This window comes from Notothenia coriiceps, unplaced genomic scaffold (genome assembly GCF_000735185.1).
Source record: "Notothenia coriiceps isolate Sejong01 unplaced genomic scaffold, NC01 NC01_scaffold00032594, whole genome shotgun sequence".
Lineage (NCBI taxonomy): Eukaryota > Metazoa > Chordata > Actinopteri > Perciformes > Nototheniidae > Notothenia > Notothenia coriiceps.
Window position 1 is genome coordinate 22,384 of NW_011365295.1, and position 22,619 is coordinate 45,002.

The 22,619-nt window shown below is 40.2% G+C and overlaps 1 protein-coding gene across 2 annotated transcripts; it reads left to right on the forward strand.

Moving 5' to 3' along the window:
• Positions 1 to 1,442: 1,442 nt before the first annotated feature.
• On the forward strand, positions 1,443 to 22,174 carry LOC104960979 (lipoma HMGIC fusion partner-like 3 protein). 2 transcript variants are annotated; one of them, XM_010789176.1, is made up of 4 exons: positions 1,443 to 2,511; positions 17,337 to 17,573; positions 19,652 to 19,681; positions 20,724 to 20,846. In XM_010789176.1, the coding sequence occupies exons 1-3, from the start codon at positions 2,085 to 2,087 to the stop codon at positions 19,666 to 19,668; spliced, it is 681 nt and encodes a 226-aa protein (XP_010787478.1). In that variant the 5' UTR covers positions 1,443 to 2,084; the 3' UTR covers positions 19,669 to 19,681; positions 20,724 to 20,846. The 2 variants fall into 2 exon arrangements, with proteins under 2 accessions (XP_010787478.1, XP_010787477.1); XM_010789175.1 differs by lacking the exon at positions 19,652 to 19,681 and having other exon boundaries at positions 1,446 to 2,511; positions 20,758 to 22,174.
• Positions 22,175 to 22,619: the final 445 nt, after the last annotated feature.

Here is a 22,619-nt window from a genome sequence, read left to right on the forward strand (position 1 = left end):
TTCCTCCTTCAATACTCCAAAATTCCCAGCAGTTTCCATGCGGAATTCTCTGATTTCTTTTAATATTTCAGAGAGGACTTCCCCTCCCTCCTCAGGTATATTTGCCTCAGGCGGATTCATTATGCCGGCCTTTTTCTGTTTTTCTTTCTGGCTGAAACGTGTTGACATTTCCCTTTCCTTTTTCTTTACCTTCTGTAAGAAAAAAAGTATTTGCGCAGTCAACCCGCCCTTGTGTTACACTCTCAGTTCCCGGATTCCTACCTATTCAGTTGTTTGTCAGCAGGATTTTGAGAATATCTTAATTTTTTGTTTCCTGTCTGGCCCTCGCCTCATATTTCTTTCTTTTTGAATGATCTAAATAAAGTAATCTCTGACAATTCTCATGAAGTCTACAAGCTGAACCATGTTGGCCACATCATAAGGATGTTCTAAATACTACATGTGTTGACAATTAACGCAAAGATGCACAATGATATTTCAGTGCAGTGAGATCTCTGATATAATGAGTCTAATGTATTTTATTACCCTGATGCATGGACTTCAATCCATCTGTGCTTTTAAAAATCAATGCTAAACTTTATCAGTAATTATTTGGGACACTAATCCATGAGCAACTGGCATTATGCAGGGTCGTCAAGAGGGCAACATAAAAGAAAATAAAGTATTTGACACAAAAGTAAGATGGAATGACTTGAATAGAGGCTGGAAGTAATTATGATTATCCTGCAGTGATTTAATGCATTTAACCAATGATAGCTCATTAAAGTCATCATTTGAAGTTGAAAATGTCTAAGACCAATTTAAGCAAAAGGTAAAAAATCTGTTGTTCAGTTACACAACCACTGGCTTCACACATTGCTTTGATGGTGTGCTTTGAGGGGACATAGACTTTGGTTGTAATGTGCTATAAGTGAGATACAAGATTAACCTTTATTGCTCCTCATATGAGAGGTAATATTTCTGTGTGCCCAGTCTCTGCTTTTCTTGTCCTGCTGCATGACAATTAGATGTGAGATGAGTATCTAGTTGCCTTTCCTGTTTCAATTGGTAGAAAAGGGGAGTATAAATAACTAATAGTATTTGTTATATAAACTGTGGTAAAGACAGCACACTATGCTTTGATTTGCTTAAAAATCCACTGCTCATTGCCTATATGCTTTGTATTCAGCATGTGCTTATTCAGGCCACCATGTGCAGCTTCATGTGTTACATAACCTCCTCCATGAAGCCTCGCCTCCACACGGCAGGTATCACTGCAGGGACGACTCGCCACACATTAACCCGAGTGAAAAATAAAACACCACTTGTTTCGATTCGACATTATTCTATCCCCTATTCTTCTGCATTTGTGACATATTTCGTCAGTTCTGTGGCTGTTGATGCTGCGGTACCCAGGAGGTGTGTTACCCGGAACAGACACGTACATCACGGCTCTGCGTCTGTTCCGTCAGCGCCCCTCCCTCCCCGGCTCCCAGCATCCCTGTCAGCCCGGTGATGCTGTCATAAACCGGAGAATAAATCCCGTTTAACGATCGTGAAGGGGGCCTTGGTATTTTGTGAATGGTTTTAATGGTTGGCTGCGTTAAATTGTGAGTACTATTTAATGTGTTATCGGATTAAACCTCATTCAGAGGCATCATAGAACACGGTTGGTGCTATTTTTATTTGCGCATCTCGCATTGTGAATCCGCGCTCGGCGTGAATAATACATTTCTCTTTCACTCGGGAGGTTTTTTTTTAGGTTTTCCAAGGGCATCAGTGAGCGGCACAGTGCGGCAGGGATGTGCACTTCTCGCGGATAGACGGAGCAAGAGGAAAGGAGCCCGTTTGTGCTGCTGTAGTCTTTGATTTGATCCGATTTATCCGTGATATCCAGGCTCTAGCTCCCCTCTCGTTCAGCGCCTGGCTTTAGGATGAGACGTCATGAGTTGATCTGACAGATGTTGCTGTGTTGCACAGACATATATTCTTCGCGTGCTCTCGCTGTTTTTTGGGGTATGATTGTGTAAAACGGGGCGTGCGATTAATGTTAAAATCCTCGCGTCGTGCTCGCAACCTTCATTTAATTTTCGGGATTGCATAAAATGATACCAGGATCTGCCGCATCAATGCTACCGTCTGCAGAAGCTGCGAAACTGTACCAGACCAACTATGTCCGCAACTCCAGTGTCATCGGACTCCTATGGGCCATCTTCACCATCCTGTTCGGCATTGTTAACGTGATCATCTTCTCTCAGCCATACTGGGTTGGAGATGGCGTGGATACGCCGCAGGCCGGCTACTTCGGCCTGTTTCACTTTTGCGTCGGGGACGGTATCTCCAGAGACGTGGTCTGCGAGGGTAGCTTCACCGAGTTCGCTGCTATCCCCTCCACCGCGTTCAAGGCCGCTTCCTTCTTCATCGGTATGTCCATGATGCTTATAGTCACCTGCATCGCGTGCTTCAGCCTCTTCTTCCTCCTCGGAACCTCCACCGTCTACAAGATCTGCGGTTGGATGCAGGCATTATCAGGTAAGGGTCTTTCAGTAACTACAGTGGGGGTTGGGGTGCAGGAAAGGAACTTGAAATGGGAGATTATTGTGTTCACAAGATGTAAGGAGGTAAGATAAAATAAGATGGTACTTTATTGATCCCAATTTGGGAAATTGTTTTGGTATTGTGTTTAGATATGACAACATCCTGTTATTTTCTGTGCTCCACTAAACACTCTATAACCAACAAGATATTAGGTAGATAGGTCTGTTTTAGGTCCTTGTCATGTTACCCGTGAACAAGATTTGAATTGTATTGATCAGTTGAATTGTCAGGGCCAAAGTAAAGATCAGAATAAAAAAATATCAAGGATCTCTCCTGGAGTTACAGTAATACTGCTGAACTGGCAGTGCTGTCCATGGTGCTGAATGGGTTTCTTGGGATATTATGACATTAGATTCAGGTGTAGTCACATGAAGAGTTTATCAACTTATTAAAATGTATTGAACATATTTAAATAAAAAAGTAACATTTTACAATCCATGCTGGTATAAACACACCATTAGCAACTAAAAACATGATTTTAAGAAGCTGTGCCAATCCAATGTAATCAAATCAGGTATTTGATTAACAAAATATAAATTACCAGGGTATTTATGTCGATGTTATTATTCAAATAGCTTCCTATCTGAATTGGTATCACTGTACTGGCAGATACCCTGTCCTGTGATGGAAAGATTGACATGAAATTAAGAAACTTGCTGGGTGCATTATTAGTTTTAAATCCTGTCATTTAAATTGTGATAGCTAATCAGTGAAATTATTTTTTCTATTGCTAAAAAGGATACTGCTTAGTGTGAATGGAGAATGTAGTCCTATTGCTATATTAAAAAACTGATTAAAACAGACTGTAACAGATGATGAATTTGCAAATTACATTAGCAATTAAACAAAGAGGTAAGGCTACTATGCAACTAATTGCAATCAACAGTTCTTTGTAAGACTCAGAGTCTATCCTCAGCCATCAGGTGTGTGCGTGTGTGTGTGTGTGTGTGTGTGTGTGTGTGTGTGTGTGTGTGTGTGTGTGTGTGTGTGTGTGTGTGTGTGTGTGTGTGTGTGTGTGTGTGTGGTAAAGTAAGGGGTGTTGAGTGTTTTGATGTGGTTGAGGTTATTGGTTCAGCTGCTGGCAGTATGCTGTCACTGTCACTGTGGGCTAATGTGATCCAGTGTGGAGGCCTCCATCATCTGAAAGGAGACCAAACGTTACAGAACATCAGCCTGCTCAGCTGAACACAGAAGTTCAAAGCTGCCGATTTTCTGTTCGCAACAAACACAAATGAGGGGGGATTTTTTGGAACAGCTCCAGCTCCGTGTGCTATGTTGGGCTGAATTAATGCAATAAGCCTCTTTAATGAGGAGACCGTCGGGCTGTGTGCTTCTGTAGCTAAGAGATGAAAGAGAAAGCCAAGAGAAGAGACCCTGACCACGGCAAGCTGGCACAGGGATGCCTAATGAGGAAGCTGCTGTCAAACTTCATTACGCATAGCTGAAGGTTAAATCACGCTGCCTTCAATTACAAACCCTGTGAAGACAGGTGGCCCACTGGCATCTGTACAAGGCCCCTACTGTCAGCTAATGTTTTGAATCGGAAGTACAAATGATCAATATGATGATATTATTAATGGCCAAAATGTGTGTGCAAGCGAAAGAGAATAACTCTTCGCTGCTCCCTTTTCCTTTATCCACTATTCACTTCCTTCAACCTTATTGGGCATATGGTATGCCAAATCTCCTTCCACACCAATAAATCCCTAATTTGTTTTCTCATTCATGCTCCATTTGTTAGTTCTTCCCTTGTCTTACAGAATTATACCGTATGAAAAACATCATAAAGCGGAACCATTCCTCATTTAGTAAAATGCCTATTCAGACATAGTAACTCAAATTCAAGGTCATACTGTGTGTGCTGGCCATACGTAATTTAAGTGATATATTGCAAGACACTCTCAGCAGCTGCTTTCACAAATCCCCTCGGGCTGAGGTCAGAATGTTGTGTATAAACACTCAGAAACACAGAACAAATGTACGCTGCAGCATAGAGCTCCTCTCTAGTGAATCAGGCAGCGAGAGCAGGCACACACTCTCCAACCATCTCCAGGAATGTTAAAAAAGACTGAATATTTGATGAGCCAGGACGCGTTGAAACTCTCAAAATGTCTACCACAGCCAAAGATGAGGGCAGAAATGCTCCTTCGTCCATCCTGCCCTAGATGGACTTGTATCCTTCTTTTACCTCACAAAAGCTATTTCTGTCTTTGCATCTGCTCAAGTCCATGGCTTGCAGATGTAAGCATGTTTTATTTTCTGCAGAGCCGAGCACAGTAAGATGCACATGCTCCTTCACTGTATCTCTTTCTGTTACCGCCACACCAAGTACCCTCCTGTGCAACTCGACTTGTAACACCTGCTCATTGTGACCTCACTCATATTTTCTGTCCTGTAATTGCAGTTTTTTTCAGTATGCCAATTAACTAAGAACACTATGAGGTCAATCCTAATTAAGACAGCGCTTTTTCCTCCGTCTATGTACTGTACGGTTGCTATCCTTTTTCTAGAGTCTGTTTCCTTTCAAACACATATGAGTCATACTTGTGAATGGGCAAAGTGGAAGCTTTGTAAAGTCAACAAATGTACAGAGTCAGACTGACGGTGGCCTATTTGGAAAGAAACAGACTGATTTAAAAAGACCGAATTTACGTATAGGCCGGATGTGGTTTTTTTCTTTCTATTTTGGTCTCTTGCATCACTCTGGGTCTTGGTTGTGTAGATGTTTTATTTTTTTCCTGATATAAAAGGTTTGCTTCAGAATTCATAAGCAAAACAAAATTGCATTCAGAAACATCCAATGCTTTGTAGTTTATTTATTACATATTTAATAGTGGCTTTTTCAGAATGCGCACTAGCCTGTGCATTTGCATGGTTGAAAAATATGGCTAGATAATATTGGGCAATTTTGCTAAACATGACTTAAACAATAATCAAAATTGTCCAAAAAGGGCCACTGTGTCACAAACGAGCTGAGAACCAAAACGCAACACACGGGAAACCAGGGATAGTCGGTAACCTGCAGCTTTATTATAGGCAAAGGGCTGGTCGGGGACAAACCGACAGACAGTAGGCAAAGGGCTGGTCGGGGACAGGCGAGGGTTCCAGGAGTAAGCAAGACGGGAGACGCAGGTACAGGCAGGGTCAGGGAGCAGACAAGGCAGAATAATCCAGGGAAAGGCAGGGTCAGGAAACAGGCGAGGCAGGCTGGTCAGGGGCAGACAAGGTCGAAACCGTGAGAGCAATCTGGAAGGTAATGCGGGGAAGACTGGCATGCTGCGAAGTACGATCTGGCACTGAGGTGAGAGTGAAGTGGGCCTATATACTAATGGAGCTGATGGGTGTAACAGAGTGTGAGAGAGAAACAGGGTGTGACTACCAGGTGACTAAGGAATGCTAATGCTGAAAATAGGTGAGTGAGGGAGCAGACTGTGACTCACTGGATAGCTCAATAGTAAGAGCTGGTGGCCCAGATGCTACAAATCATCCCCTCTATCTCCACCTCTCATCTGTGAGTTTCCAATAAACGCACTCTGACCTAAAAAAATAATAATTTCAAAATAAAAATATTTTTTCAATCAAATAATTAATATAATATTTAACATACTTCTAAGATGTAGGATGTAAGAAAGGATGTCTGTCTTTTTTAAGTTAAAGAGAGAAGATTGCACAATGTATCCTTTCCATTGTATGTATATTATGAAATATAATATTGTACATGCATATTAGTGTTTGTACCAGTATGCTGCCACAGCAAATAAAGTCTGAAGTTTAAAACCTTCTCCGGCTGAAGATGGATAAAGATCAAACAAGTTGAATCTATACAACACAATCTTCTATTACCTGAAAGCGGTGAGAAAGACAGCAGGAAGATAAAGGTCTACACAGAGATGACAATACAGAGAAAAGAGAAGTGAGAGATAGCCAAGGAGAGTAGTATGAGGTTGGAAGACAAAAAAACAAATCAGATACCAGAGAGCACATACTGGGTCACCTCATTCCTTCCCTCCATGTAGCATTATGTGTGTTTTTCAGCACCAGGCTCTCACTCCCATAGTCCATTAGCTCTATTGAGAGGCTTGTTCTGAAAGGAGCATTAAAGCCTAGTTGAATGGAGAGGTGGAAAGTGTTGGAGCGCGGCAGGAGAGCAGCGTCACAGAGCTGCACTCTCCACTGCGGCAGCCCCTGTGTGCCCCGCTCTCACAGCTAATGCTGCAAAAGAGCACTCGTCTGGATACCCATCAGGACTTAAAAAGCAGAGGAGGGCTCGACTGAGGCAAAGGCGGGGTCTGCTACTTCTGCTTTGCTTCCTGTGTTTGTATGTGTATATCTCATACTATAACATTTGTGAAACACAATAGATGTACATAATTTGTCTGCATGCTAAAAGACGACCATCAGGCCCAGAGCTTGATTAACTTCTTTGTCCATATGCACCTTTGGTGAATTAGAACTTCCTCAAGTTGCCAAACAACAATATTTTAAAGCAAAAATGTGCATATACATAAAACACATTTCTAAGATGCACAGCAGAGCTGACTTTAATGTGATGCTGTTGAGCTTTGTTCATAATTGCTTATATCCTTAAGAAGTAAACAATAAAATGCTTGTTCAAAAAAGATATGTATTAATTTCAGCACGCAAGAGCTTTTTCATCTTCCACTAACTTCTGCAGCTTTCTTTCATCATTCCTACTTAAATGACCTTCAGCATCCGCACTGCATTGAGCTCACTTACTTAAGCAAAGCAATGATTCAAAGCAGTAACTCAACTGTGTTTACCCCAAAGATTTCACTTGAACCGCTCCATAAATGCCGCTAAATTATTTGCATTCATTATAGTTCCACTCAATTTGGTTTGACATTGTGAAGTACTTTGATGGATCATTTTAATGCAGTCAAGGAAAGTTGTTACAAAATGCCAACCCATCTCCATTAACATTATTTAAAGCTGCTGGATAAACATTGATGATATTCATAACTTTGGAAAGCAGTGTGACGGGACTAATGTTAAGTGGACAGACAATGTGAGCAATAAACCAGTGACACTCTCAAACTGAAATATTATTTTCATTATATTTTTTAAATAATGTAGAGATTTTACCATTTGAAGGGCCTACATGTACCAATTCCAGATAACACACCACATCTGATTAATCATTTACATGTGGCCTGTCAAAGTAACTTCATAAGTGCACCTCCCCTCTCTACAATCAGTGTATTCTGAATGTGTATGGAAATGCAGTCTCCGAAAACATTCATAAATGTTTAACTGGAAAGTCCAAGCTGCAGACAACGACAGGAGGTTAATCTTACCTGTGACCTTTTTTGTTATTTTGCAGCAGTCTGACAGTTTGGGGGCTGCCGGTGGGCATCATCATGTTAGAAACAGTCTAATGTTTCCAGTCACTTGTGATGCTGCAGCTAGACACAGACTTAGAGTGAGGGGTTATGTCTCTCTGCAACACATCAAGTCAGATACCCAGCAGGCCAGTGATGCCAAATAACAAAAACATAAGAATGTCAACATAAGAAAACAACATAAGAGTTATATAAGTTAAATAGGTTTCATGGTGCTCCTCTAGTTTTACATGACTGTGGCAGACAGCTGGTAGAGAAGTGATGACAAATTCTTCTGTATGACTTTAGAGCCGATCGGTATTCTCACGTTTTCTTTTTTAGCTGAAACTGAATGTGCTGACCCACAACATTTTGTTCAATCAATTCAACTGGATGTGAAACTCTGCCAGGTGCACTAATCAACACACGTTCACAGAAAGCTGCTTGACATCCAAGGGTGATACAGGAATGATCTATAGAGTACTAACTGATCTCTGTGACTCCTTTGCTCTCTTTTATGTCTACATGTTTATGTCTTTTAACCTCTCTTGGCACTGACAATGAAGAACTATTCATCTTGCTTTCTTGCCAAATGTCCTCACATCTTTAGTTCACAGGAAATCTGTTTCAAATTAACTATGCATTAACAGCCTTCAAGAATATTAGTAATTAGAAACACACACAGCTAGTGGAACCATCTAATTATAGCCGGTGTGAGGCTTTGGGGAAACATCATCCATGCAGCTCACAGCCCTGCTGCTGGTGGACAGCAGGAGGAGAGTATGGATGATGGATACACACCTTCATACATATTCAACACACACTCATTGATATGCATGTACTGTACATGTGTTTCCTTCCAGTAATTACATACCATGGCTAAGTCTCTTTAGCACAGTTAGAGATTCACAGGGAGGCCTATATGCTGCTGTTTGGCACTTTTGCTGATGTTATGCTTATTTGTGTAGCCAGAACCGTTTTTTTTTATTTAAGCACCCTGAGATCCTGTTTTTGGACATCAAACCAAACAAATCCATGCTGATTAATTAGCCTGCACTTTGTAAGTCTGTGTGTAGCGCTGTGGAATACAAACTGTAAAGGCCAGCCGAGGCATCAGCATGACCCCCCTGTGTTTCCTGTCCCTGTAGCCCTGCAGGTTGCGGACTATAGATTTGAACTAATCCCTGTGATCTCAGAGTGGAGCTCAGGGTGAGGAGGAGGCTGATGTATTCCACATGGGGAGGGAGGGGGGGGTGCAAGGTCACTGTGACCCATGAAAATAAAACGTTCCGTATTGTAATGCCAGTAATGCATATATTTGTTTATGGCGTTTGTAGAATAATGAAGTAGTTGATGATTGATTTTACTTTATGCATTTCAGAGGGAAATGCATTTTGAATATCTCTGCATTTATTTAATGCAGCTATTGTTACAAGAAATTCATCAAATTAAGATTTTACATAAGATAAGATCATTTTATAAAACACCACATGCTGTTATCAATTGAACCATCTTATCCCACTACCACATTAACATTCATAATTATTACATGAATAATAATGATCAATTAATATGATAATATGTAATTGACAGGGGCTTAATAATCCTTAACCCTTACTAATTAAACTAATAATCATTCTAGACAACGGAATATGCAAGACATATAAAACAACAATAGATTACTTTATGTCGGCTAGTAGTTTGTGCTTAAGTAAAGCTAGCACTCTTATGTTGGAAAGTAGTGGCTGGAGGGAGTATTAATGGAATTGTGCATTTTGAATGGAATTTTATTTTTGTGGCCATTAGCTGTAAAAGGTAATTCAATAATCATTGGTTGTTGCTCAGTGAATTGTGAGTAAACTGTGTACTGAGAGAGTCCTGCTGAAGCAGAGGCTGTTTGTTGCGTCACCGCTGAACCGTGGCCCAAGTCAGTATTTTCATAGAGAATTCAAAAGGTCTCTTTTGATCCCCATTGCCCTTGCCAATCTTTATCCTCTAGGTACAGGCTGCATCTGGACCTGTTACATAAGCCCTCCACCCCGGCCTACTGCGGTTTAAGCTGTACTCTTCCCTCAATACTCCTCCTCCGCATCAACACCTTTGCTTTAACCTGAAGTGCTACATTCATTAAAGAGGCACATGTCTGTCTCACTCTTGTGTCAAACTAAGAGCACTTAAGTGTAGACACTGGATAATTTCAAAGCACACTGTGTCCTTCCGATACATGTCCTGCTTCACCTGTTCTCCTTTCTGAGGCCAACTTTAATCAATGTTTTATCAAGAGACGACGTCTCACCGGATGTTCTGTGTGAACATTAAGAGTCAGAGCACACACACTGTCTGGAAATACACCATTAGACCACAGGATTTAATTCAAAAAAGGTTTTTTAAAGATGACGGAGACAATGCAAAAGAGAGGAAAGAAGAAAAGTGCATTTCTTGTGTTTATTAGATACATATACTAACTTTCAACTAGCTGTAATGTTGACAATCAAGCTAACTGACAAAGCTAATGTTAGCTTGCTAACACCAGCTAGGTTAGCTAAAGACGATATTCTCTATTTATTCTTAACTTTGTGATTACTACTGACTTTGAAGGCAATATTTTCTTTCAAGTTTTGGTTATTTTTGGTTCCCCTTAAACTGTTTTTGAGGTTATATTAGGCTAATGCTACTTATGCTAACATCACTTCCTGTTTAGACTAATGATTAGGCTACTATTCAATGGCATTACATTTAACTTTTATTTATTATTTTGTACCCTTGAGTAAATCATCAGTTTGAACAATATTTTACCCTCTTGTGTTACAAAGAGAATTGTCTTTATCAGTTCATTTTAGCTACATATATATCTAAAGCTCTTGTTCTTCTTGAGTTGTATTCCCTGTGGAGAAGTCGATTCCTACAGCAAACAGGAACACTGTAATATGTTCATGTGGAAACATTTTCCAAGACATATTCTAGGACAGGACATAAATGATTAGATTAAGATTCATGTATTGCTCCTTCTTATCTTTTTAACTTAATTGACAAGTTGGTTGTTGGCATTTTGTGCTTGTTGTGCAGAAAATTGCGAAATATTTTTGACAGAGTGGGTTAAGAGGATGCCTAGAAGCTTCTTACTCCCCTCCAGCAACCATCAAGTTTTGCCAGCAACTGAGATAGAAATAGAGTTGGACTGCAGACAGCTCATCTCAACCAGCATGTTTCTTATCTTCCTGGGGAGACAGTTAAGAGTTTGTTTAAAAAGTTTAATTTGCTCTACTTTCCACTGTATTCTGACACAGGAAAATCATTTTTTTGGAGAACTTGTGTCCAGACGGCTGTCTAAACGAATATTTATCTTTGGTGTATTTTGTGTGAAACTCTCACTTTTTTTTACTATTATTATTTTAGCACTTAAAGCCATAAAACTGACTGTATTATAACACCTACAAGGTAACACAGACTGTTTCTGTGATATACCCACATTTATAATCCTCTTTCTTTGTCTCTCTTTTGACCCCATAAAGCTCAGGCAAGAAATAGGCTTAAGTGGTGACACATTTCTCACTCCATTTAGTCCCACTATATAGATTAAAAACTCTTTACTGCCTCATTTATCTTGATGCAATTACGGCATGTTATTGTCAAAGTCTTGGGCCATCTCATCTTTCAGAGCCAGAGAGCAGTCACGATGGTCCAGCTTGAGGAAGAGGGGGTTGATGCAGACCACACTTCATTAGAGTCGGGAGTAGTCATGGGAAAGATTAGATTAATCTGTCTCATACTGCACCCTCATCATTTGACTGCATAAAGCTCACCGAAGTGTGGCAAGAACCATATTTTCTTTATTTGGCTATGAGAATGATATGAGGAAGACCAATCACAGACCAGAAAAAAACCACTCTTATGGAAGCCTACATAATACATAGCCTGCAAGTGCAAACAGAAGAATACCAGAAATAACTGCAGAGCCTATAGAGCGTGAAGCATGTTGAGGGTAAACACATAAAGATTGCAGAGCGAGATCAATTCAGACTTTCACATATGGGCTCAGAACAGTCCCATAATACACACATGCACAGGCTTGAATTATGAACCAATGTCTTTTTCTATTCCGACACACTCGTCATATTTTATCCCAGAAAACACAACACGTCATTTATCATCTGACAAAATTATCCAAATTGCAGACAAAACTACAATTCTTATTAATAGTGTCTTTTTAAATGACAAAGCTTTTTTCTTTTGGTAATTTGTATATTTCAGTTGTTTACTACAAGTATGCTTGATGCTATTGCCAGCCCTTTTCCTAGTCATAGTGAACAGTTTTAGAAAACCTTCCCATAAAGTTAGTATCATCTAAGAAAAAGAGTGGGATTAGCTTGATTTACTCTTTCCCGAAAACATTGAATAATACTATAAGGCGGGAATGAGCATAACATATCTTCTAACATTCATTATTATTGGTGCATTCAAGTGCTTGGAGGAAACTTAGCAGAATGTAAAACATACCATTGACGTCAAACCGTTGAAAACATGCAGGACCAACCATTGATCCTCGAATCTTTAGGCTAATTTACGATCCCATTTCTATCCCACTAAGTGCTAGTCTAAGCAATCTGACTCATCCAAACACAGTCACACCAGGCCTGAGCAGTCACAATGCTGGTAAAAGCAACGCAGATAAATCATGTCTTTAGGGGTTATGGATCACACTATACCCAACGAATAACAATCACAAGCTGCTATTTTGTTCTTTTTGGATGCGACTATCTCATTACAGATACATAAAAGACTGCAGTGCACAAAGAACCCTTTGAACTAAACTAGTAAGAGTGCGCCTCATTCAGGTCACCATTTCACCTGTGGGTGTGAAACATTAAAGCAAACTTACTTATGCATATTCATAAAGACACCCTACTGGGATAAACACTCAAAGCTGTTCCCTGAGCGTCTGTGCTGATTTGTTTTTTGAGCTGACTTTTACCTTAAATGCCACTGCCTCGGGCTCATGCGCCAGAGAGGCTGACAGTTCACACACTCACCAGCGCCAAGATGTGTCACTATGAGAAGTGACAAATGATGTTCAGCTGCAGTGTATCATTTACACAAAGAGGGGCATGTTTACCAGTATGACTGTCTGTGTTTGTGTGTGTGATACAACTGGATCCATATGCAGTGTGAGATTGCAGTTTGGGATGTGTGTATGCATAATTTAGTATGTCACAGTTATGGAGAAGAAAATGGGGTCCACAAAGGACTGTGGGAGTTAAAAAATGTGAATCCCTTTTCATGGCTGCTTAAATGTACTGCAGATGTGTAAGTGTTGGATCTGCCACCCAGTGAAATCAATGACATACTGAAACACTGACAACACACCCAGACATGTGACTGCATTCACAGAGTTATAGTGAAAACAATAACCAGATGCTATGGAGGCAGATGAAATCCTATGCAGTATACAGTAACTGTGTTTTTTTTCGTTTTTCTGCAAATGACAAACAAAATGGTCTGTTGTGGTCGTCAGATGGGGTCTCTAGTGTCTTCTTGCAAATGCCACACTTTATTTTATAGGCGGCAATGGGATTATTTTAGTATCGATGGGATTTAGTTGTCTCTTTACGGAAAAAGAGCCCATGTGCTTCTGACAAATGTAGTGCCATCATACGGCTCTGAACCATCTGCTGGTCTGCCCTCACACTCCCCTGTCGAGCTGTTCACACTTGATCTGCCCTACCTATCATCTCTTACATAAGCTGTGATGAGCCAACACGCATTTCTCAGTCCAGGTCTCCCCTCACAGAAAAAGAGACATACTGATAGTTTGAGGAAAACACAAAAAGGAGTAGACGCTGAGAATTTCTCCGCCATGGGGCTCCAGCATATGGTAGCCAGTGCTTATGACGTGAGGTGCTGGGTACTTGCTGGCGGCCACACAGGGCTGGAGCATGGCACCCTACATGGGGGCTGTCTCTCACCCCCTCTCCTCTCTCTCTGCCTCGCCCGTCCCTAATGATCTGTCTCTCCTCTCTCCGAGCTTGTCTGCTGCTCTCCAGCTTGACAGAGAGAAGGGCAAAGCGGAAAGAGTAGGATAATGTAGTCAGTTAATATCTCGTCTCCACCCCGACAGCTGCATTCTGTCAGGTGTGCTGCTATTTCTGCTGCTACCTTTTATCACTGCAGCATGAAGCTCTGCTCCAGTGGAGAGTAAGGGGTGACGCCAGCTGATGCCAACAGATAATGAGATAATGGGGTTTCTATTACCCAAAACTTAAATTCAAGTCCCCATTTTGGCATTCCTCAAAGTATACAAACATTAGTATTGATCTGCATTTGGCATCCATGTTGTCTACTTTTCCTAAACATCATAGAAGTACTGTTAATTGAACGTAATGCCCCAGATCATATCTGATCTATTATCAAAAGATATTACCCGTAAATGTATATGCATGCATGAAGTATTTTAAAATGTTTAAATGAGTTTAAGTACATATGCTGCTTTTCCAACAAAATTGCAATACATCATTTTTATTTTTGTAATGCTTGCCTAAGTGTGAAAAAGGTCATGTAATTAATCTCCTCGTTACGTGAATGGGTGCTGGAGCGGGCATGCAAGATTGTGTGTGTGGCTTTGGATTAGAAGACTCCAGTCTTACCGTTACAGTGTTTTGATGGGAAATGGTCTCCTCCCCTACCCACAAGCTGTTTCTGGAAGCAGGAGCAGCATCTCCCTCTGTTGGGATCATCCCCACAAGTTGATTGGGGTAGATTTTTTGTATGGCATCCAGAACTATGACATCTTTTTTTTGTTCTCTTTTAGTATCTGCACCTTGATGCTTTCAGCGTTTATCACATATATTTTATTTGTATTTTTCCTGCACCCTTCTCTCTCACCTTCTCCAGAGCGCCTCCTCTATCTGCTCCTGATGTAATATTCATGATGGCGTACAGGAGACACCCAGAAGGATCTAGAAAAACTTACCTTTGTAGTAAATGCATCATGAGGGAGGGAGAAACATGTATTGACTTACATAATATCTGTTAAGCTGTTACATAAACACCCATAATATGCAAAGCATCCATGCAGTTAGTAGAAGCACCGTTGGGCGGATCTCATTGTTCCAAGTTGAAAACATGATTTATGCACCACTATCCATGATTGACCATTTCTCAAACCCCCACTGAAAGACAGCTTCCCCTTCAGCTCGACTGATAACATGGCAGCTGTATGATGACTCAGCTTTCAGCGCCATCTAAAGATGGACATCTCCCTTTAAAAGTGCAAAGGTCAAAGTCAGTTCTGTTATCATGTTATATTTCTAATACAGTTTCTATTGTTTTATCTGATTTCATCACTTTTCATCCAACCCAGTCTGAACATGTTAGGGTCCTCACTGCTATAAAAATAAACCCAACAATTCAGTGCAGACTCCTCCTAAAAAAAATTCTGAGCGAGCAAGCTACTTTTGTTATTGCTACAAGCTATGGACGGTGGACTTTAAACACTTTTTGGGTTGTAGGACATTTGGTGTTCAATCAAGGACAGAGAAAGGCAGATATGTTCAAAAATCTTGTAAGGCTGAACCAACCATGAAGACACTGGTGAGGTCTGTCTCTGTTATGTGCTGGGACTGAAGACATTCTGCTTTTGACTTGAGCCACTTTCCGAAGAACATAACTCAAGTTGGATTTGTTCAACAACACTGCCGCAATTTTTTTTAACGCTTTGCCACGTCTGGACCTGCTCTCGGTAGACACACTCTTATAAACGGTCAGTGGAGACTTGTTAGCGATAGGACACAAGTGGACCCAGTCACCGGCGACACTGTACATCAATGCCTCAGTGACTCACTGAATCATGTAATAGACTCTCGATGACGTTTGAGAGGCTCTGATGCTAAACTGTGCATACTGCTCGTGTGGGCTAAGGTTCTAGGGAAGCCTTATCACAACCTGACAACACCAACATCACCAAATCAAATGTATTTTGCTTTATCACATGTTTGCTCACATTGCAATGTAGACTAATGTTTCCCCTGCCAAATGGCATAGAAATGTTTGAAATAGGTCACTGCAGTACTCCACCATCCGTCCATCTGAGCCTGAATAAAAACCTGAGTCCTTGCTCTCTGAACCTCGGCGTGAATATGAATTTGTTATGACAGAGCCATGGGGGGGGAGGAGGTAGAAGAGGAGTGGATATGCTCTGCTATGTATGCAGGGATCCTGCAGCATATAGCGCTCTGTTATTTCACTCTATTTCTCACTGTAACATCTCTCAACACCCACTGATATCTTTGGGCACTGTTATAGACTGCAGCCTGTAACAAACTGCAGCGTGAGTGTTTTAATGTGTACGTGTGAGCAGCCTGTGTATGCACATAAGAAGAGAGTAAAGAGCATATTGATTTCTATTTTGGTTGTAGAGAGAAGATACATAAGGAAAGTGATCCATACGTTATATAAACATACACTTCTGTTTAAAGGCATATAAGTGAAAGCAGCATGCAGGTCCTTCAAATGCAGATTAGGTGTGTAGCAAACTCATTGAAGTCACAACATAATGTTCAAAAGCCTGGAACACAAACATGTAGTGTACAGGGGGAAAGATTATAGGGAAGAGTTGTGGATCAGAAGTAGGGAGTGTGTGTTTTATTATTAATGTGCTATACACTCCGGATAATTGTGCAGTCAGCTGCTTTTTCCAGGTCCTCTGCTGTTCTGCTGCAACATCACCTCAAAGAAGAACCTAATCCAAATTGAAGATGAGAGAGATTTTTCCCCTTGGGCAAAAAGTGAGAATGAGGAGCTTAGTTAAAAATCTAAAGAGGGAGAGAGAAAGGCGGCACCACTGCATGGGCTCTCTTTTTTTCTTTTTCGTGTACTGCTCTGCCGCAGCATCACCTCAGAGAAGAATTTCTTTCAAACTAAAGAAGAAAGAGGTTTTAGCCTTTGGGCAAAAACTAAGAATGAGGAGCAGCCAGTTAAATCTAATACAAATCCAAGGAGAGAGGCAGGCATGACGTTGTGTAACCAAACAAGCAAACTATGTGAATGTGATGAAATCCAAGGCCTTTTTCAGGACATTTGATGTAATCGGAACAGTGACGACACTCAAATACTCTTGCTGTTATTGTGTGGCTGTGGTTGTTTACTGATGTTTTTACATTGTGTCTAGTGACTAATCTCTACCTAAGGGAGTCAATGGAAATCAATGTGATAAGTGTAATACAAAACACAGCGAAACCTCCAGAGAGGAGAACATTTGGGTAGAGATTTTAAAAGCAGTTGAAATGATCATTCTTCTTCTTCATTTTTTCTCATTTCCTCCACAAAATGTCATTATCTCTGACCTCATTTATTGCACTCCCCTCCCCTCCTAAACTCATCTTTTTCCTGTGGATACCTTTTGTTCCTACTCCCTCCTCTCACTAGGTGTCTGTCTGGTGCTGGGCTGTATCATCTATCCTGATGGTTGGGACAGTGACGAGGTGCGGAAGATGTGCGGGGAGCAGACGGACAAATACAGCCTGGGAGCCTGCTCAGTGCGCTGGGCCTACATCTTGGCCATCATGGGCATCCTGGACGCTCTCATCCTCTCCTTCCTGGCCTTCGTCCTCGGGAACCGGCAGGACGGACTCATGTCAGAAGAGCTGCTGGCTGAGAGCAAGGGTGAGAATATACTATCTAATCCGACAATATGTGATATTTTATTGATCTCTTTTTGGAAATGTACTCTTGGCCTGTGCACTGTGCTGGAATTCAAAGCCAGGTGCAGAACATGTTGGGATTTAATATCTTCAACAAGTCTGCTACTTGCCATCATGTGAACCTAAAGTGATTCATATATGGTGTAGGACAGCTTCTTTAATCATAAGGCTACCTTCCTCACCAAATCTATTTTTCTATTCCTGAAATTAGTTTAACGAAATAATGTAGTAGTAGTAGAACCTTTATTTATCCAGGAAAATCAATTAAGAACAAATTCTTATTTACAATGATGACCTGACAGGAGGCAAAGGCTTCCTGAGGGGATGGGGTTTGGGAGGAAAATAAATAAAAAGACAGACTCCGGGCACTACCGAACCCAGGAGACAACACCAACACATAGAGCAAAGATGACAGGCATAGCAGTTAAACATATAAAAACTCTAAAACAATATTGCTGTGGTTCAATCAGTCATTAAAATCAGCATCAGGCAAAGCAGCTACATGTGTGTACCAGGGTGTCTATAATAGTGACATTGAAGGTGCGGGGGGAGACAAAGGTTTTCATTTCCAACGTTTTTTGAATAATAAATATCTCTACACAATTATCACATACGAAAAACATGCATCTAGAAACAGATTACAGTGACTTTCCAATTATTATTTTTGTAGCTTGCATAATGGTTTACATCTTAGAGTCACTTATGTGTATTAAGTTTGTTTTTGGCTGGCCACAAGACAACTTGCCCTAAAAGTGCACTCTTGTAATTTCTGCAATAGTGGGCTGGCAAAAAGCATACACTTAAAGTAAATTATAAACCTTTAAGAATAGTATTCTCATCAAACACAGACCATGTGACTTTCAACCTTGCTAAGCTGAATGTTGCACTATTTTATTTATCCACTCGAAGTAAAGTTTTGAAGCAGCCTTTAAATGAAAAACTTTTTTTCTCCCACCTAATTTGACATGTTTTTACCATTCCAATTTGTTTGCTCTTTTGCTAATTTAACATCTCTTAGTGAAATATTGTAATATTAAATGCATTTACACAGAGATTCACAGGGCAATCTGCTGTCAAACAATGTATATTTGGTCAAGGCTGAGAGGATTCAAGCGGACGGCATCCAAACTAAGGTAACAAACCGCTTTACTGGTGTTCTGCTAGTGAAGGGGTTTTAACATACTTTAAGGTTCATTTTAAATGTTATACCTATATTTCAAGTCACATACTGTATGTGCTCGCTACTAAGATCCAAAGACAGCTGGAATATCTTAATATCCCACCCATTTTCATGATTTAATCATGGAAATGGCCTGGCCTATAGGCGTGTGACCATGAATATGCAATGTCTGCATTACCATCACAGGTCTGAGGTACTGTGAAAAGGCCCGGATCCAGGTATGTCTCCCAGAGGGAAATGGGATTAGTTTGTCCATGCCATGTAGATTGAAATAGAACCATGCAGGCATGGGCAAACCATCAAACTAAAGTGTGGAGAAAGAAGAAGAATGAAGAAGAAAAAATGAAAATATGACAATACTTGAAAGGGGCTTGAAATTTCACTTTCTTATGAGAGAAGCAAATATGTTTCATCATTTTAGTTAAATTGTCAAATCATCTGTGCATGCAGCTGGTACTATTCTCTACATAGTAATACAATCACATCTCACAGGAGATAAATTCAATCTATATTTTATATAGATATATTCAAATGACAAATTTGAGAGAATAAAACAAGATGAAGATCTAAAAGGTGAAACTCCGAATGCTAAGATTGATAACTTAACTAGTCAATCAAAAGCCTCTCTGCTTCATTGATTAACCATTCCTTGGTTTAGGGCTCTGGGAAATCTATTATTATGAATATTTTACTACAGTTAAATACACTTCAGCTCATCCCTGGTGCCATCTACTGGTGTTTTTGTGCAATACACCCAACCAGTCATCGGGAAGGATGTGAACAAGGGAGTCTAATAATAGCCCGACCTTGAGAACCGTGTTAGCACTTTTATCTTTTACTCTGTGTTTATGTTTTTGCAGAGGGAGGCAATGCCTAACCAAAATCTTAAGGTAAGTAAAGTCTAACATAATGAACATCATCATCATCTTTAGATATGTCCATCTATCAGTCAATGACCTTATGTCGGCCATCATCATCATCAATGTTCTTTTATATTTGATTACCATGAGATGTGTCCACATTCCCAGTAAAGTGTCAATTCATTTTATAATTGACACTCTTCATCACTCTTTTACTCCTGTAGCCCCCTTCAACAGACAGTAAAACAAGTACTCAGATACTTTAATAAAATACCACAGTGTATCGTCAGTTTCAAGTAAATGTAATGGAAAAAAATAGCAATATTTTACTCTGAAATATACTCAATACTCAAATAAAAGTACAACTACATTTATATCAGTGGTAGAGGAATAATCACATCGTCTACTCAAGTAAAACTACTAATTACATAATTCTTACATTTGCTACATACATATTTCTGCTCAATTAAAGGTGGGGTAGGTAAGTTTGAGAAACCGGCTCGAGATACACTTTTTGTTATATTCCATGGAATGCTCTTAACATCCCGATAGCAATGAATATCTGAAGTGCTTTGACAAAAAATCCATAAAAATATTCATTTGTGGAAGCCGTAGTACTGTAAAAAGCACGACCAATCATCTGAGCCGGCCCGGCTAAAATAACTGGATGGCCTACCTGCCTGTCAGCCTTCCATCTGTGCACAAACTTATCTCGTGCCCTCATTGGTCATGTGCGTGTGCGTGTGTGTTGGAGGAGGGGCTCTGTAAGGAAGTGGGCGATTTTTTTCCGGCTGTGTATTTTCAAATTCTAGCGCACTCGAGCTGGTTTCTCCAAAACTACCTACCCCACCTTTAAAAGAGTATTTTCCGGAAAATGTACTAAGCAAATTGCCTTTTTGACCAATATAATTAGATTTTAAGACTTGAGTTTAGAAAAAACAATAGTTCCCATTTCAATGAAATGTAGCAGGCATTTAAAGTAGTATGAAAAAGAAAAACTCAAGTAAAGAACAAAGCACTCACGGAAATAAATGCATTTTTGCAAAAAATAAAATATTTCTCTTTCCCTCAGGTCCCTGAATTTCCATGTGTCTGTTTTCATGAAGTACCCGTCAACCCTCAACATCAGCTTAGCGGAGAGAGGCCATCCAGTTCTGTGGAGGAGAGGAATTCTGTGGAACCAGCCAGCCTGCCTTTCACATCAACCTGCCAAATACCCAGTGTACCCTACCCTCAAAGTCCATCCATTTTGCTTGCCGTCCCCGAATCGTCCCCAGCACTTAGATGGAGCCCGATGCACTTCTACCCCAATGTGTCTACAGACCTCACCCTTGCACAACATTGCATAGACCATGGCAGGGGCAGAGACTGTTATTCTACCGAGAAGTATACAGACTTCCCATTACCTACCTGAGAAGGCACAGGGTTGACATTGTACACCTGCAGTACGAGCACAGACACACACAGACACACAAACAAACACAAGCCACCACACTCATATGCACAAACACAGCTCAACGCACATACAGTACATTTGAAGAAAAACATTGAAAAACTCTGTAATTACAAGTATTAAACTATTTTAACACTTAGCCGTGTGTACCACCGTCAGAATGTGTGTCATGTTTTATTTGTGAGAAAAAAAAGAAACTGCTCATTTTCAGATATTATCGAGTTGATGTAAATCTATTGTGTTTCATATGTAAAGTTTGACAATGAAAGATTGAAGTTTCTTTTTTGCTCATACACCCCATTGTTCTACTTCATTTAATGGAAGAAAAAAAATATTTAAGATATTTTGTACAAGAATATTATCATCTAAAAGAGAAAAAAACTTGTATTTAAAAGTATGTACAGTGAATATTAAAGATGTTCTAGGAATTTTAACTAAATCCATTCAATGCCCTGCTAGCTAAATTTGCACAGCGCTTCAGTTTGAGAAGAAATCTGATATTTTATAGTCTCTGGTATCTACACTGTGATGGGGCTATAAGGACTGTGTGCTGCAGGACTCATAGCCGCTGTGTGAGTGTGCTTCTGTATGTGTGTGTGTATGGAAGGTCTGTTTGTGTGTGAGTGAGTGTGAGTGAGTGCATGCACATGTGAGTGTTGGTGTGAATGTGCTATTATAGTTGGCCTAAAGAACCAATATGCCAGCCTCACACACACAATTGTTCTGTTGTGTAGCTAAATGTGTGTGTCTCTGTCATTGTCTCCAGCTCCCTCTTTCCGTTTTTCTCTCTTTAACTCCCCTTTTACTCGCTTTGTTTTGTTGGGACATACAGGGTAACATGATGGAGTTGGAGTATAATGTATAGTGACTGGTTTGCCTGAGGAGTGAAAAGTGGTGGTTATGGATAAGTAAGGCTGTCCCAGCGTCACCTGTGGATATTTTTCTGTGTAAATAAATATTCTATAGATACCAAACAATTAGCAAATATGGAGGAGGTTAATCTAGAACCAGTAAAGAGATTCCTTTAAGAATATATGAATTATGAACACTTAATAAAGGTTTTCACTGTACATCTCTGTTGTGTGTCTTTATTTGACAAAAGTGATGTTTCCAAATGATTATTATATTATTAATAAAGTTAAGTACAACTCAGCCTGTGATAAATTTAAAGTGCACCTATCATGCTATTTTTAGGCAATAGCATAGGTCTCAGATATATAAAAATATATAAAAAACATGTCTATGAATTGTTTTGCTCAAAATACCAAACAGATCACCCATGCCTCATATCCCTCTATTTCATTTCCTGTTTTAAAAGTGCTGATTTGGGGTAGAAAGCTTTAAAAAAAAAACGCAAATCTGGATCAGCTCTTTTGTACCCCCGTTTTTAGAGATTTGGGTACGGAGGAAAAGAGAGAGGGTTTTATTTTCTGACGCTGCGTGAGTTCCCTGACACACCGGGGACACATATTTATGTATAAAAGACATCAAAAAGTGCATTTTGCAGGTCCCGAC

Excerpts from the sequence above, each read along its gene's own strand:
- LOC104960979 (XM_010789175.1), top strand. The coding sequence starts at position 2,085 with ATGATACCAGGATCTGCCGCATCAATGCTACCGTCTGCAGAAGCTGCG. Across the intron at positions 2,512-17,336 it reads TTGGATGCAGGCATTATCAG|GTGTCTGTCTGGTGCTGGGC; the intron begins GTAAGGGTCTTT and ends TCCTCTCACTAG. Across the intron at positions 17,574-20,757 it reads GCTGCTGGCTGAGAGCAAGG|TACCCGTCAACCCTCAACAT; the intron begins GTGAGAATATAC and ends GTTTTCATGAAG.